The sequence below is a fragment of the Pan troglodytes genome, chromosome 18, assembly GCF_028858775.2.
Source record: "Pan troglodytes isolate AG18354 chromosome 18, NHGRI_mPanTro3-v2.0_pri, whole genome shotgun sequence".
Taxonomy (NCBI): domain Eukaryota; kingdom Metazoa; phylum Chordata; class Mammalia; order Primates; family Hominidae; genus Pan; species Pan troglodytes.
In genome coordinates this window covers 67109522-67126993 of record NC_072416.2, presented here as the reverse complement: position 1 = coordinate 67126993, position 17472 = coordinate 67109522, and the positions used below count along the sequence as shown (strand labels likewise).

Here is a 17472-nt window from a genome sequence, read left to right as displayed (position 1 = left end):
CATGGTGGTGCGCACCTGTGGTTCCAGCTACTTGGGAGGCTGATGCTTGAGCCTAGGAGTTGGAGGTTGCAGTGAGCCAAGGTCGTGCCAATGCACTCCTGCCTGGGTGACACAGTGAGACTCTGTCTCAAAAAAAAAAAGAAAGAAAGAAGAAATAGATCAATAAAGAGCTAGGCATAATGGCACATACCTGTAATCCCAGGTACTCAGGAGGCTGAGGGGGGAGGACTGCTTGAGTCCAGAAGTTGAGAATAGCCTGGGCAATGTAGTGAGACCCCACCTCAAAAAAAATCAATAAAGAACAGATGTTTTCAGCCACTTGCCAAATAGTTCAAATTAAGAGGTGATCTATAAATAGAGACAAAGGTACTAGGATGCTTCATGAGGCACTCGAGGATTTTGGACTAGATAGTGTCTTAGACTAATCAAGGTGGTCAATCAGGATCTGTCCTCAGAACTGGAATGCGGTTAATGCAAATGAAGTTGTAAGTGAAATGGATCGTGCAACACATTCGATCTGCTGGTCTGAAGTGGGTTGCGTGGAGTCTAGTTAAAGGAAGGCCAAGAAACAAGCATTTTTATTGTACATCCAGCTGGCCCAAAGGAGATTCTTCTTAGATTTGAAAGCCACAATGCCCATTTTCTAGACATCCTTGATTTGGAGAATAGAAATTAATCCAGCTACACTAGCTGAATGGAAATATTCCTTAAACACACCTAGCTAGATTTGTTCTAATTCTCTGCTCACTAAGCTCACTTGTGATCCTGTTCATAAGATGGCCTCTTTAAAGGGATGCCACCAAGGAAGATCTGACTCAGAACCATGTCTGTGATCTGGCCAGAGAGAAATATCCTGTTGTTAACTAGCAAATAGCCATGTTTGTGTATAGATCCTTCAGTCACTCGAGCTTTTGGAAACTGCGTTTTGGTTCCTGTGGATCTGGTCACCCCAGAGAGCGTGATAAAATCCTGTGATAAAATTCTGTACCTAGCCCTGCAAAGCTGAGGACTGATCAAGCATCTCTGGGTTGGCCTCATCAAGGTGTTGACAACAGAGAGGGCTAATATGAAGCAGCCAGCCAGTATCTCCTTTCTGTTATCTCTTTTAGCTGCAATCAAAATGCAGCGGCCAAAATATATAAAGAAATAAAGTGGAGACCACAGTGCTATATCTGAAATTGTTTCAACAGCCCTGGCATTAGGCCACCAGCATGCATTCTTTCCAGCCTGCATTCAGTGTGAACCCATTGTCTAGGCATTCATCTTTCTGAAGGAGCAGAGGACAGAAGGCAGGATGTAAACTCTCTGGATGCTCGTGGTTCTTTTCTCCTGATAATCAGGGCAACTCTCTGCAAACAGCAGCAGGAGTGAAGAAGAATGGCCTGGGAGGATAAATACAGGGCTTACCCTTCTTCTCTGGAAGAGTCAACCAGCTTGATTGTCCTTTCTGGGCATCAGAGCCTCTTCAACTCCACAGTTTTCCATCTCGACACCAGAGGACCAGATTTAGCCCTGTTGTTCTTTCCATCCAAGATAACTTTATTCCATTTTGCATTATTTGATAACTATTTCCTTCCCCTCCCCACCTCCAACTGCATCTCCTACTCTGAAATGCCTCTTGAGCAGCCAAGGGTGGCCAGTTCTGCTCCTCATTTTCCTGAGGAAGAAGAATCTCAGCCTGAAAGAATATAGAGCTAGGTGACATATGGGTGGCCAACCGCTTCTCCTCAAGTTCCAAGAGAGTGGGCAATTAGTGAAATTCCATCAGTCATGTTAAAATATACTTTCACCAGGTAGACATCCTTCTTTCAATGCTAGAGGACAGTGAAAAATGTAGATTAATGAGATCTGTAACTGTTTTCTCTTAACTGCACACCCCTCAGGCTGAACGCGGGAGTGCTAAACAGATGCCTTCGGAAGGGACCCTGAAGACCCAAGTGACCTGCACCATAAAACCACCCCGAGGGTCAGCCATGCTGCCAGCACTCAAGAGGCAGCAGGGCCACCTGCTGGAAGACCTGGGCACGGCTCTGGGTGCCTGGCCCTGCCTGCCTCCTCCATGTCCTTGGAGCCAGGTCTACGGCAGGACCATGATCTTCTTCTCCAGCTTCTGTGGAGGGAACAGGAAGTTTTTCATGATGTCATCCAGCTCTTCTAGGGCCAACTGGGCATGGAGCTTGGCCACGTCATCGGGCTCCAGACACACTACGTGCTTCAGCAGGTGGTAGAGATCCTTGAGGACGGCGCTCAGCACCTGCATGAGAGAGACAGCCATGACCGCCTGTCTACTGTGCCGGCATTTCTCAGTACGACTGAACTGCCCTCTCCTCCTGCCTGAGGAGATCTGTGAGACATCCACAGACTTCCTGAAGATAATGTGGCTGGGTGCAGTGGCTCATGCCTGTAATCCGCACTTTGGGAGGCCAAGGCAGGCAAATCACTTGAGTCCAGGAGTTTGAGACCAGCGTGGGCAACGTGGCAAAACCCCATCTCTACAAAATATACAAAAATCAGCCAGGTGTGGTGGCGCATGCCTGTAGTCCCAGCTACTGAGGAGGCTGGGGTTGGGAGGATCATCTGAGCCTGGGAGGTCAAGGCTAAAGTGAGCCATGATGGTGCGAAAAAAAAAAAAAAAGAAGAAGAAGATAATGCATGGCCATCTTGGGTTGGAGAAGGAGGCAGGGGTGGCGCTAGCCCTAGTACTGAGATACGTTTCCCATTGTGTTTCTCACTCACCCCATGCCTAGCTACATGGCCTTGGGGCTTCTGCTCCCCTTTACTCCCAGGCCCAATCATAGTTCCCAGACTCCTTTATTCAGTCCCAAAGCATGGCAGAGACCTCAGGACCACAGACAGGCAAGACTGCCCAGATATGGTTGCTCCCAGAGCAAATGATTACCAGCATTTTCCTCCCCAGATCCCCATAAAGCCCTCTGCTGGCACCCACAGAACGGGCAACTATCTTATGAAACCCAGGAGGCTTTTTTTTTTTTTTTGAGACGGAGTCTCACTCTGTTGCCAGGCTGGAGTGCAGTTGCACAATCTCGGCTCACTGTAACCTCTGCCTCCAGGGTTCAAGCAATTCTCCTGCCTCAGCCTCCTGAGTAGCTGGGACTACAGGTGCGCACCACCACGCCCAGCTAATTTTTGTATTTTTAGTAGAGACAGGGTTTCACCTTGTTGGCCATGATGGTCTCAATCTCTTGACCTTGTGATCTGCTTGCCTCGGCCTCCCAAAGTATTGCTATTACAGGCATGAGCCACCCCGCCTGGCCTAGGAGGCTATTTCTTGAGCAGTCATACCTTTCCTTGCCCCTACTTTAAAAATCTGTCACCAGGCCGGTGCGGTGGCTCATGCCTGTAATCCCAGCACTTTGAGAGGCCAAAATGGGCAGATTACTTGAGATCAGGAGTTAGTGACCAGCCTGGCCAACATGGTGAAACCCTGTCTCTACCAAAAATACAAAAATTTGCCATTTGTAGTCCCAGCACTTTGGAAGGCCGAGGCGGGCAGATCACAAGGTCAGGATAGTTTAAGACCAGCCTGGCCAACACAGTGAAACCTTGTTTCTGCTAAAAATATAAAAAATTAGCTGGGCGTGGTGGCAGGCACCTGTAATCCCAGCTACTTGGGAGGATGAGGCAGGAGAATCACTTGAACCCAGGAGGCGGAGGTTGCAGTGAGCCCAGTGAGCCGAGATGGCGCCACTGAACCCCAGCCTGGCTGACAGAGCTAGACTCCATCTTAAAAAAGTGGCACACGCCTAAAATCTCAGCTACTCAGAGGGCGAGGCAGGAGAATCACTTGAACCCAGGAGGCGGAGGTTGCAGTGAGCCAAGATCAAGCCACTGCACTCCAGCCTGGGCAACAGAGTGAGTGAGACTCTGTCTCAAAAAAAAAAAAAAAAGTCTGCTACTACAGTTTCCATTTTTCATGACCAATGCTCCGATTTTATGGTCTGATATGGAATTGGGAGGGTGTCAAAAGTACCTACTCACAGGAGCTCCTACTTCCCTAAAAAATCCTCCTGGCTTGGGAGCTAGAACTTCTAGCAAGAAACAGGTTTCAACGGAACAGGGAAACAAAAATAAGGGAACTGAGGCCGGGTGTGGTGGCTCAGGCCTGTAATCCCAGCACTTGGGAGGCCAAGGTAGGTGGATCATTTGAGGTCAGGAGTTTGAGTCCAGCCTGGCCAACAAGGTGAAACCCCATCTCTACTAAAAATAAAAATTAGCAGGTGTGGTGGCACGCACCTGTAATCCCAGCTACTGGGGAGGCGGAGGTTGCAGTGAGCCAAGATCATGCCACTGCACTCCAGCCTGGGCAACAGAGTGAGACTCCACCTCAAAAAATAAAATTAAAAAAAAAAAGTAAGGAGATTTAGGGACCAACTCGTCCAACTAGGTATAGGAGGCAATTGGGCCACAGGGGGTCATGTGACTTGTCTGCAGCTACTTGTAAAGTTACTTCTGGTCCAGGGCTTTTTGCCTCAAATACTACTACTTTTTGGGTCAGGTACTATTTTAGGTACTTTCTATATATGATCTAATTTTTCTGCCAGTCCTATAGAGGAAGGTTATTTTTACTTATTTATTTTTGAGACGGAATTGTGCTCTGTCGCCCAGGCTGGAGTGCAGTGGCGCACTCTTGGCTCACTGCAAGCTCCGCCTCCTGGGTTCACACCATTCTCCTGCCTTAGCCTCCCGAGTAGCTGGGACTACAGGTGCCCACCACCACTCCCAGCTAATTTTTTGTATTTTTAGTAGAGACAGGGTTTCACCGTGTTAGCCAGGATGGTCTCGATCTCCTGACCTCATGATCTGCCCGCCTTGGCCTCCCAAAGTGCTGGGATTATAGGCGTGAGCCACCGCACCCGGCCTAGAGGAAGGTTATTAGCCCCATCTTATATTTGCAGAAACAGAGGGTTAGAGGGTTGAGGTTACTCAGCTAAAAAAAAGATGGAGCCAGGTTTCCAACATCCAGAGCCTGTGTTCTTATTTTTTATTTTTATTGAAAAGATAATACAGTACAAAAGAGTACATATTAAAAGGTAAGGCTCTCTTCTACTCCAGACTCCTAGCTGTTTCCCTTCTCAGAGGACATCATTCATATGAAGACATTTTCTAAGTGTTTACAAGCACACGTATATATTTCTGTTTCTTGTCCCCTCTCCCCCAGTTTTTTTAGACAGGGTCTCACTCTGTTGTCCAGGCTAAAGTACAGTAGTGCAATCATAGCTCACTGCAGCCTCAATCTCCTGGGCTCCAGCAATCCTCCATCTCAGCCTCCCAAGTAGCTGGGACTACAGGCATACACCACCATGCTTGGCATTTTTATTTTTTTGCTATGTTGCCCAGGCTGGTCTTGAAATCCTGGGCTCAAGCAACCCTCCCACCTCAGAGGTAGGGATTACAGGCATGAGCCACCAAGCCCAGCCTTCCCTTACCTTTTTAAAGTACAAAATTATATTCTACGCTCTGTTGTGTACCATGATTTTTTTCCCCCACTTAACATGTTTTGTAGATCCTTTCTATAATTGGCACATATGGAAATAACTTATTTTTTATAGCTGCAGAGGATGAATGTAATGCAATTTATTTAACCATCTTTCCAATGAAAGTAATTTAAATTCTTTTTATCTTTTGCTATTGCAAATATTGCTGCAATAAACATTTTTTTGAAGATGGGGTCCTGCTAATTGCGCAGGCTGGTCTTGAACTCCTGGCCTCAAGTGATTCTCCCACCTCAGCCTCCTGAGTAGTCAAGATTAGAGGCATAAGCCACTGTGCCCAGTGCAATATGCATTCTGATACTTAAGTCATTACAGACATGTACAAGTATATCTGTAGGACAAATATCTAGAAATGGAATTTCTGGCTCAAAGGGTAATGCGCATTACAATTTTCATAGATATGGCCAGAGAGGTTCCAATAATTTACATTTTCCTCAAACACTGTGAAAATTCCTGTTTCCCCATATTCTTATCAGTGCCATGTATTGTAAACTCCTTATTTTTGCTAATCCAGTGGGAAAAAATAGCATTTTGCTGTTATGAATTTGCATACTTCCAACAAATATATAAACATAAATTTGTATTTTTTTCTGGTATGTATAATTCAGCTTCTCCTTAATGATTCGTAAAAACTCCATTTTTTTTAAGTCCATTATCTGTCATATGAGTTGCAAATATTTTTCTCCCAGTTGGCATTTTTTCTTTGTGAAATTTTTTATTCTGGTGAAGAAATTTCCATTTTTGATGTAGTTATATTTATCAAATGTTTTCCTTTGTGGTTTCTGGATTTTGTATTTTGCTTAAAAGAAATAGGGCCTATAATTTTAGCCATTATACTATGCGGTTTCTTTATTTTCTTATTTATTTATTTATTTATTTATTTATTTTTGAGACAGTTTTGCTCTTGTTGCCCAGGCTGGAGTGCAATGCGCAATCTCGGCTCACTGCAACCTCCGCCTCCCGGGTTCAAGCGATTCTCTTGCCTCAGCCTCCGGAGTAGGTGGGATTACAGGCATGCGCCACCATGCCCAGCTAATTTTGAATTTTTTTAAAAATAGAGACAGGGTTTTGCCATGTTGGTCAGGCTGGTTTTGCAATCCTGACCTCAGGTGATCTGCCCACCTTGGCCTACCAAAGTGCTGGGATTACAGGCATGAGCCACTGCACCCAGCCTATATTTTATTTTTGAGACCAAGTCTCCCAGGCTGGAGTGCAGTAGCCGAGACAGGCAGATCACCTGAGCTCAGGAGTTTGAGACCAGCCTGGCGAACATGGCAAAACCCTGTCTCTACTAAAAATACACAAATTAGCTGGGCGTGGTGGTGCATGCCTGTAATGCCAGGCTGAGATAGGAGGCTGAGATGGGAGAATCACTGGAACCAAGGAGCTGGAGGTTGCAGTGAGCCAAGATTGCGCCACTGCACTCCAGCATGCGTGACAGAGCAAGACTCTGTCTCAAAAAATAAAAATAAAAATAAAAATAAAATAAAATATAGAAACGTATATTTAACTTAGTCAACTCTACGCAAAGATTTTGTAAGGCCATTTAACAATGGAAACATCTAGATCTTGCCTTTAAAAGGCTTCTGGTCTAGTGGGGATGAATAAGAAGATATTCACGTAAAGACAGACAATACAGAATAGAACATGGTAAAGGTCACAGGGAGCAGAGAGAGAGTAATGAGACATCAGAGAAAAGAGAGGCCACATTTTAGGAATAGGAAAGTGCACTGGAGATGGCGAATGGAAATGATGGGAAATAGTTAATTCAGCGGGTAACAATCACATGGTCTGGGCCCAGAGTCCCCTGAGCATTCCACCAAGTAGACTGTGTCTAGCACCACGTGTCTTGGACTTGCTATAAGAAGAGAGCAAGAGCCTTTCCATCTTTTGATATTCCTGATCAGCATGGACACTGGGGAGTGAAGGCAGGAAGTCAGGGGAAAGGGCTACATAGAACAAGCTCCCCAGGCCGACCCTTCCCCACAGCGGGCCTCCCTCTGGCCGCCTGTGCTCCAGCTGTGCCGGCCTTCTTTCTTTTCTTGCCTGAACAAAGCTCCTCTCAAGGCCTTTGCATATGCTAGTCCCTCAGCCTGGGAGGCTATTAATATTTTGCTTCCTCTTCCTAGGACTCTTATACCCTTGGCCTCCGGGATTCTTTCCCTAACCCCCGCACCTAGGTAAGTCTTCCTGCCCTTCCTGGAGTTCTGTTTGTAGCCCCTATCAGGACTGTAATGTAAATATTTATTGTGGGGCAGGCTGGTGGTGTAAAAAATAAACAAATAAAAAATAAAATAAATATTTATTGTGTACTTTAAAAAAGGTTTTCCTCTCTAGATGGTAAGTACTATTGACAGTGAGGCCATGTTTTGCCTTTTTTTCTTTTTTCTTTTTTGAGAAAGAGTCTCACTCTGTTGCCCAGGCTTGAGTGCAGTGGCTCTATCTCAGCTCACTGCCAACCTCCACCTCCTGGGTTCAAGCGATTCTTGTGCCTCAGCCTCCCGAGTAGCTGGGATTACAGGCACGTGCCACCACGCCCGGCTAATTTTTGTATTTTTAGTAGAGACAGGGTTTCACCATGTTGGCCAGGCTGGTCTTGAACTCCTGACCTGAAGTGATCCACCCATCTCAGCCTCCCAAAGTGCTGGGTGGGATTACAGGCGTGAGCCACCATGCCTGGCAGCCTTGCCTTTTTCAATCTGGTATAGCCCCAATGCCTCAGAAAGTGACTGGTACATTGCTCATACCTAAAAAAAAGTATGAGTGAATAAAGGCATTCATGCGTGCCACTCCTGGCTAGTCTCTCAACTGGTAAAAGCAGAAACTCCTAAGAATGTCGACTGAAACACTGCCAGACAACTAGGGTTGCGACCTGCAGTCACACAAGGTCCCATGCTCAAGAGGGCCAGGTTTGCTTGGTCTAATGATCTGCTGTTGCCATCCTAAAATTCTTCCAGCCTGGGTAACATAGCAGGACCTCATCTCTACTAAAAAAAATAAAATTAAATTAAAAAAAAATTAGCCAGGCATGGTGGCACACGCCTGCAGTCTAGGGCTTGGAGGCTAGGGCTGGAAGATCCCTAGAGCTCAGGAGTTTGTGACTGCAGTGAACTGTGATCGTGCCACTGCACTCTATCCTGGGAGACAGAGTGAGACCCTGTCTCCAAAAAAAAAAAAAAAAAATCGTAATAATCTTATTTTTCAACTTGTGTGTGTGTTTTGTTTTGTTTTGTTTTGAGACAGAGTCGTGCTCTATCGCCCAGGCTGGAGTTCAATGGTGCGATCTTGGCTTACTACAACCTCCGCCTCCTGTGTTCAAGCGATTCTCCTGCCTCAGCCTCCTGTGAACCTGTGTTTTGTAAATGAACTCCAATGGGACAGGGAGCATGAATGTCAGTGGAGGAGGTAAGATTGTGTTCACTCCTCTTTGCCAGAGCATTTGCATCTGGAGTTCACTGTGCCCCATAAGCACAGGATTCTGGTGGACTCACCATATGGGGGAGGGCAACAAGGCTAGAAGCAAGTACAAGGCAGGCATGGCTGTTACATTTAAGAGTGGGCAAATGGAGGCCCCAACAGCTTGGAGAGGCGACACTTTTCATGCACTTTCCATGCGTTGCTTTGAACACAGAAAGAAGGCAATGGCTTTCTAAAAAACACAGAGGACCATGGAACCCGACTGCATCTTTCTTACTCATTCACTTCCTTGTTTTAGCCAGTCATTTACACTGAAAATAATGGCACAGCAGGGCAACCCATTATTCTTGTTCCTTTCAGTCCTTTCTTATCAGTAAATCAAAGGTAGACAGTGTTGGTTGAATGTAAATGTATCAAGAAATGAGGCTGGGCACGGTGGCTCACGCATGTAATCCTAGCATTTTGGGAGGCCAAGGCAGGCGGATCACCTGAGGTCAGGAGTTCGAGACCAGCCTGGCCAACATGGTGAAACCCCGTCTCTACTAAAAATACAAAAATTAGCCAGGCGTGGTGGTGGGTGCCTGTAATTCCAGCTACTCGGAAGGCTGAGGCACGAGAATCACTTAAACCTGGGAGGTGGAGGTTGCAGTGAGCCTAGATCGTGCCACTGCATTCCAGCCTGGGAGACAGAGCAAGACTCCATCTCAAAAAAAAAAAAAAAAAAAAAAAAAGAAATGAAATAAAAATGTTGAATTCAGGCCAGGCGCGGTGGCTCACGCCTGTAATCCCAACACTTTGGGAGGGCGAGGTGGGAAGATCACGAGGTCAGGAGATTGAGACCATCCTGGCCAACATGGTGAAACCCCGTCTCTACTAAAATACAAAAAATTAGCTGGGCACGGTGGTGCGCGCCTGTAGTCCCAGCTACTTGGGAGGCTGAAACAGGGGAATCGCTTGAACCCGGGAAGCAGAGGTTGCAGTGAGCTGAGACTGAGCCACTGTACTCCAGTCCGGGTAACATAGAGTGAGACTCTGTCTCAAAAAAAAAAAAAAAAAAAAAGTTGAATTCAGCTGGGTGCAATGGCTTATGCCTGTAATCCCGGCACTTTGAGAGGCCAAGGCAGGAGGATTGCCTGACCCCAGGAGTTCAAGAGCAGCCTGAACAACATGGTGAAACCCCATCTCTACAAAAAGTACAAAAATTAGCCAGGTGTGGTGGGGTGTGCCTGTAGTCCCAGCTACTCGGGAGGCTGAGGTGAGGGGATTGCTTGAACCCAGGAGGTTGAGGCTGCAGTGGGCCATGATCTTGTCACTGCACTCTGGCCTGGGTGACAGAGTGAGACCCTGTCTCAAAAAGAAAAAAAAAAAAAAAAGTTGAATTCGTGTTGTGTAGAGTTTCTACTGTTCTGCTAAGAAGGAAATACATATGCATGTGTAAACTATGAAATACAAATTGTGTAATTTCAGTGATTCTGTGTAGGAGCTAATGCTCTTATATTTGCATTTAGAATTGGCATTGCACAATGTAAAGATGAACAGTAAAATTCATGCTAATAATTTAACATTTTAATTTTTCTCCAGCAAATAATAAACATCATGACAAGTTGAGAGAGAGACTTAGACCCCATCTCTTAAAAAAAAAAAAAAGCAGACTTTGGAAGGAAAAAAATTATATTTCAGGCCAGGCACAGTGGCTTATACTTGTAATCTGTGCACTTTTGGAAGGCCAAGCTGGGTGGATCAACTGAGCTCAGGAGTTCGAGACCAGCCTGAGCAACATGGCGAAACCCCGTCTCTACTAAAAAATTAGCCAGGCGTAGTGGCGCATGCCTGTAATCCCAGATACTCGGGAGGCTGAGGCAGGAGAATTGCTTGAACCTGGGAGGCGGAGGTTGCAGTGAGCCAAGAATGGTGCCACCGCACACTAGCCTGGGCAATAGGGCGAGATTCTGCCTCCAAAAAAAAAAAATAATAATAATTATACACACACACACACACACACACACACACACACACACAGGCATTCGAACCAGAGTGACTCCATTTTGAGTGAGAGCTGGAAAATGAGGCTGAGACTTGCTGGGCTGCATTCCCAGAAAGTTAGGTATTCCTAACCTCTAGATGTTTATGGTTAAGGGAATGAATTAATAATGTTTACCAAACAGACTCAGACTTAGGAGTGTCCAGATATCCCGATATCTGGAGAACAAAGACATTCCTAATTTTGCTTTAAAGATGATAATTTGATACTTGTAAAGTATAGTAATTAAGAAAATTAATCCTTTATCACAAGTCCTTGTAGCAGAGCACATCGCCCCATATATACGAGTATTGTACCTAGGGGTGGACACGTTCCTCCTCTTTCGGGAACGTCCTACTCTGTCTATGGAGCAGCTGTTCTTTCACTACTTTACTCTCTTAATAAATTTGCTTTTACTTTCCACTGCAGACTCGCCCTGAATTCCCTCTTGCACAAGATCCAAGAAGCCTCTTTTGGGGTCTGGATCGGGACCCCTTTTCTGTAATATATACACACACACACACACACACACACACACAGCACTAATGGTACTTTCTTCTTGTTGTTATTTGTTTTCCATAGCAAGGAGCCCTGCATTTTAATCTGCACTGGGACCCACATATTATACGGTCAGCCTGCAAACAACCCTCAATGCTCCTAGCCCAGTGTCACCACGTGAAGCACCTGAGTCCTGTGAGCAAACCTCAGGAAGATGCTGCCTGGTCCCTGCTGGGCAGTTACCTCCTGGGCTTTCTCAGGGAGCTTCTGAGCCACAGTCAGGTCTCCTAGGTCAGGGGCCTGACTCTGTGGCCTCACCCGAGTGCCTTTTTTTTTTTTTTTTTAAGATGGAGTCTTGCTCTGTGCCCCCCAGGCTGGAGAGCAGTGAATGGCATGATCTCGGCTCACTGCAACCTCCGCCTCCTGGGTTCAAGCGATTCTCCTGCCTCAGCCTCCCATATTGCTGGGATTACAGGCGCCCGCCACCATGCCGAGCTAATTTTTGTATTTTTAGTAGAGACTGGGTTTCACCATATCGGCCAGGCTGGTCTCAAACACCTGACCTTGTGATCTGCCGGCCTCGGCCTCCCAACGTGCTGGGATTACAGGCGTGAGCCACCAGGCCTGGCTTCGAGTGCCCTTTCTAACCTGTCTTTGGGCAAGGAAGTCTCATTTTTCCTGAGGCTGGCCACATGAAAATGAGCTAATTCCCGGCAGAGGATGACTCTCCACCGCTATTGCCTCATGATTACTCACTCATTCAATAATCAGTACTATGGGCCTCTGTCATGCCCAGGCACTGTGCTGGCGATAAAAAAGATGAATAAGGCACGAACCCTCCCAGGTGGCAGCTACAGCCCTGTGGGGAGGCAGTACACACACCCCACATGGAGTGATCTCCGTTCTAAGAGAGAAACGCAGGCAATTCTGTAGAAGCAAAGGAAGTCATTTCCGCCTTTGGAGGTGGGTGGAGGAAGAGGAACCTGTACCTGCTCTGTGAAAGTGCCTTCACTCTGACATTTATTCCCAGCCAATGGGTGGCACCAAGGAAATGGCTTGGGGGAACTTTAGTAAGTCTTCCAGCTCCCAAGCCACCACAAAAAGAAGGCAGTTTCCAAGCAAAACCAGCATGCTTGCTATGCAGGTACAGCCTAAAGACAAATCTCCCAACACTCTCTCCAATGGATTATAGCCCAAAGCATCTCTATATATAGAAATTCTAGAGCTTCCACTTTTTTTTTTTTTTTAAAGAAGGTCTCACTCTGTCACCCAGGCTGCTCTCCTGGCTTCCTGTGCCCCATCCTCCAGTGTTTGTTACAAGGTCATCTTTTTTTTTTTTTTCCTTTTAGAGGAATCTTTCACTTAGAAATATCTTTGAGATTTTTTTGCTAGAGCCTCCTAACATTCAAAGTAAAGTCAGCTTTTACTTGTTAAAAAGGGATACTCACAGGTATTCTGTTCTTTCTCCGTGTGGGTAGGAATTTCCCCCTGGGCACTGCTGTGTCCTTAAAATAACAATACTGCCTGTGCAAAACCCACTCCACACTTGAGGGGTGCTGAGCTCCCTGTTATCAGTTACCGGATCTCTGTTTTTAGTAACTGAGTGTTAAGCAAAGGCTCCTGCTTAATTAATGGGTCTATCTTAGCAACCCATCCTGGTATAGAGCTTCTTCCCAATCCCTGTGACTCTAGGGATCCCACACATCACAGGACTTCCTCTGGACTCCCCAAGGATCAAAGCTTCCTGCCAGCCAGGGATTGTCACCAAATCCCACGGATCAGGGGCTGAATACAAGGAGAGTTCAAAGGTAAAGTTACAGGAGCCTCTGTGGGGGGCAGGATATAGGCAATCCCACAGCGGAAACCTCTCATTATGAGTTCAGCACACCTGCTGTTCATCCCCCAACTGTATCAGGCCCAAGGACTCCAGGGCAAGGTGGAGTGGGTATGGCTGTGAGTAGGCTGGGTGCGTCTCATTCACAGGAAAGCTAGTTTAGCTGCTTGCAGTCAGTGGTTGAAACAAACACTTTCACCATCTGAGAAGCTTAGGCCAAGGATACCCTTAAAGAAGTACCCAGACTCCTGGTCTGAAAACTCTTTGGAAGGGGGTGGCGTTCAGATTCTTTATCAAAAGAATTTAGAGAGCGCATGTGACACACACACACACACACACACACACACACGGTCTCCCTCTCTCTTCACACACACACACACACACAACACACGGTCTCCCTCTCTCTACACACACACACACACACACACACACACACACGGTCTCCCTCTCTCTTCACCCTCCCTCTTTCCAGGCGCCAGTTGGCCTGAAACACACAAAGCTGAAGCTTCAGGGACAAGGGCAGTCTTTAGGGTTAGACGTGGCTCAGAAAGGACCAGAAGAGGCTTGGCAAACTGAAAAGGGAAGGTGTGAGTAAAAGACTGCCTTGGGCACACAGGTGCACTTTCAATGGAAAAGCAGGAAGACAGTGTTTGACTCTTTCAATGAGCTTGACCTGGAACATTTGCGGAGCGGTTGTATCTTTAAGATCAAAAGAAGAAATAAATGGCAAATATCTTTCTTCTCTTTACTTCCTAAATTGATTTGTTTGATTATAAAAGCCATATTACCACAATCCAGAATATATGAAAATAGAGGAAGAAGAAAGGCTCTAGTTAGACTACCTCTCTAACACAAGCTCCATGAGTAAAGACGGTAATGAGTAGATTCATTTACACTTAAAAATTATTTTAATATTTTAAAGGTCATTTACATTTCAAGGTGTTTTTTACTACTGGAACTTGGTGAATGAAATGGCTATTCTGTTCTTATTGTGTGAGATCAACAAAACACAACATGAATGGTCAAAAATAAGACATTTACAGAAAAAGGACTCTGGACACGGTGATCTAGCAGAGGTTTTTCCATCTATAACTTCTTAATACGAAAATGAGTTGCTAAATATAAAAGGACAAAAACGTTAAATGCTAGCATACACTCATTGTGTCAGAGGCGTTAAAACCAGAGTGACTGCATTTTGAGTGAGGGCTGGAAAATGAGGCTGAGACTTGCTGGGCTGCATTTCCAGAAAGTTAGGCATTCCTAACTTCTAGGTGTTTATGGTTAAGGGAATAGATTGATAATGTTTACCAAACAGACCCAGACTTGGAAGTGTCCAGATATCCCAGTATCTGGGAACAAAGGCATTCCTAAATTTTGCTTTAACAAAGGCATTCCTAATTTTATGGTGGCTCACACCTGTAATCACACTTTGGGAGGCCAGAGGTGGGTGGATCACCTGAGGTCAGGAGTTTGAGGCCAGCCTGGCCAACATGGTGAAACCCCGTCTCTACTAAGAGTACAAAAATTAGCTGGGCATGGTGGTGGGCACCTGTAATCCCAGTTACTTGGGAGGCTGAGGCAGGAGAATTGCCTGAATCTGGGAGACAGAGGTTGCAGTGAGCCAAGACCACCCCATTACATTCCAGCATGGGCAACCAGAGCGAAATTCCGTCTCAGAAAATAATAATAATAATAATAATAATATTGATTCTTGCAAACTACAGCAATTAAGAAAATTAATCATTTATCACAAACCCTTGTAGCAGAGCACATCTCCCCAAGATCTTTTGTGTGTGTGTGTGTTTTTTTTTTTTTGAGATGGAGTCTCCCTCTGTCACCCGGGCTGGAGTGTAGTGGTGTGATCTTGGCTCACTGCAACCTCTGCCTCCCAGGTTCAAGTGATTCTCCTGCCTCAGCCTCTCAAGTAGCTGGGATTACAGACAAGCACTTCCATGCCTGGCTAATTTTTGTATTTTTATTAGGGACGAGGTTTCACCATGTTGGCCAGGCTGGTCTTAAACTTCTGACCTCAGGTGATCCCCCCGCTTCGGCCTCCCAAAGTGTGATTACAGGTGTGAGCCACCATAAAATTAGGAATGCCTTTGTTAAAGCAAAAATCCCAAAGTGTTGGGATTACAGGCGTGAGCCACTGCGCCTGGCCCCAAGATCTTTTTCTATCCTATATATATAAGCATTGTACCTAGGGTGGACGTGTTCCTCCTCTTACTTTCAGGAATGCCCTACTTTGTCTATGGAGTAGCTATTCTTTCACTACTTTCTTTTCTTTTCTTTTTCTTTTTTTTTGAGAAGGAGTCTCGTTCTATCGCCGAGGCTGGAGTGCAGTGGCACGATCTCGGCTCACTGCAACCTCCGCTTCCTGGGTTCAAGTGATTCTCCTGCCTCAGCCTCCCGAGTAGCTGGGATTACAGGCACATGCCACACCTAGCTTTTTTTTTTTTTTTTTTTAGTACAGACAGGGTTTTGCAATGTTGGTCAGGCTGGTCTTGAACTCCTGACCTCATGTGATCTGCCCGCCTCGGCCTCCCAAAGTGCTGGGATTACAGGCATGAGCCACCGTGCCTGGCCCACTACTTTATTTTCTTAATAAACTTGCTTTTACTTTGCAATGTGGACTCGCCCTGAATTCTTTCTTGCGCGAGATCCAAGATCCCTTTCTTGGGGTCTGGATGGAGACCCCTTTCCTTGTAACAGTTGTATTTAGAAATTCAATATTCTATAGAAACAAGAGATGAAGCGAACAAAGATCAAAAAGAAAGAAGGCTACATTCCACACAATCCTATCAACCACCAATTGTGACTCCCTTTGTGGTTGAGAAATAAATAAGAGGCACAAAGACAAAAACAGAGGAATAACACGCAAGTTATACACCGAAATAATAAGACAGGTGAAGACGGGGGAAAGAGGTGAACTGGAGCTGGTGGCTGGAGATTGTCCTGGCAGAAAAAAAGATTCTCTAGATTGAGGTCCAGAAGAGAAGACTCCAGAATCTGACTAGTTCTGTTTAAAAACATGTTGGAATAAGCATTAGGTGTGGTATGAATCTGTCAGAAAGCAACAGTCCAACTTCTAAGCACCTTCATCTTGCCCAAGATGTGATTTTGTGGCTAAGAGATGTGAGAGGGAACAGATGAGACTATTACGGGGCAGAGAGTCAAGAATCGTCAGTAGAGAACAACTCAGCAAAATTTCCCACATTGTGTGCAGGAGACTAGGCTAAGTATTCTGCTGAATGGCTCCCACACCCAGGAGCTCACACCCTGTTGGGGAGGCAGACACACAGAATTAAGCCTAATGGTCAGGAGGCAGGCAAACTGAGTGAAGTGGACCCTAGAGCTCCCAATTATTAGCTAGGGAATCTTGAACAAACTACTTCACTTCTAGGAACCCCAGTGATCTCATCTGTAAAATGGGAATAAGTTTGCCTCCTGAAGGTTGCAGTAAGAATTAATGTATCTAAAGATCCAAAAACATGGCTGGGTACGGTGGCTCATGCCTGTAATCCCAGCACTGTGGCAGGCTGAGGCAGGTGGATCACCTGAGGTCAGGAGTTCGAGACCAGCCTGGCCAACATGGCAAAACCCCTTCTCTACTAAAAATAGGAAAAAAATTACCTGGGCGTGGTGGCGGGCACCTGTAATCCCAGCTACACGGGAGGCTGAGGCAGAAGAATTGCTTGAATCTGGGAGGCGGAGGTTGCAGTGAGCCAAGATGGCGTCACCGCACTCCAGCCTGGGCGACAAGAGCGAGACTCCATCTCAAAACAACAACAAAAACAAAGATCCAAGCACAAGGACTTGCAAATGGTGGGTGCTAAAGAAGTGATGGTTTGTCAGTGAAGACTGTGACCTCTGTGAGGGCCAGGACTATGTCCATCCTGTAACTCTTACATCACTGAGGCCTGGAAGAGAGCCTAACATGCAGTAAATCTTTGAAGAATGAATGAATGGCAACGGTAGCTAATCCTTACATAGTACTTGGTATATGCCAGGTATGATTCCAGGCATTTTGTCTACATTAACTCAATCCCCACAACACAATTATCATTTCCAATTTGCCCAGGTTCACACAGCTAGTAATGGGTAGATCCAGGATTCAAACCTGGTAGCCTGACTCCAGAGTAGTGTTCTTTATTAATCACTATACTGTACCATCTCTCAAAGCGGTTATT

The 17472-nt window shown here is 45.9% G+C and overlaps 1 protein-coding gene across 2 annotated transcripts in view; it reads right to left on the bottom strand.

The window, feature by feature from the left end:
• Positions 1-550: 550 nt before the first annotated feature.
• The window catches only part of TANGO6 (transport and golgi organization 6 homolog), a 242515-nt gene continuing 225593 nt past the window's right edge, over positions 551-17472 (bottom strand). The window contains exon 18 of one of the 2 annotated variants that reach the window (XM_511059.9): positions 551-2254. In XM_511059.9, coding sequence (XP_511059.2) covers positions 2078-2254 — 177 coding nt within the window. In that variant the 3' untranslated portion in view covers positions 551-2077. The remainder of the gene's footprint in view (positions 2255-17472) is intronic. The other variant, XR_010152398.1, reaches the window with a different exon arrangement.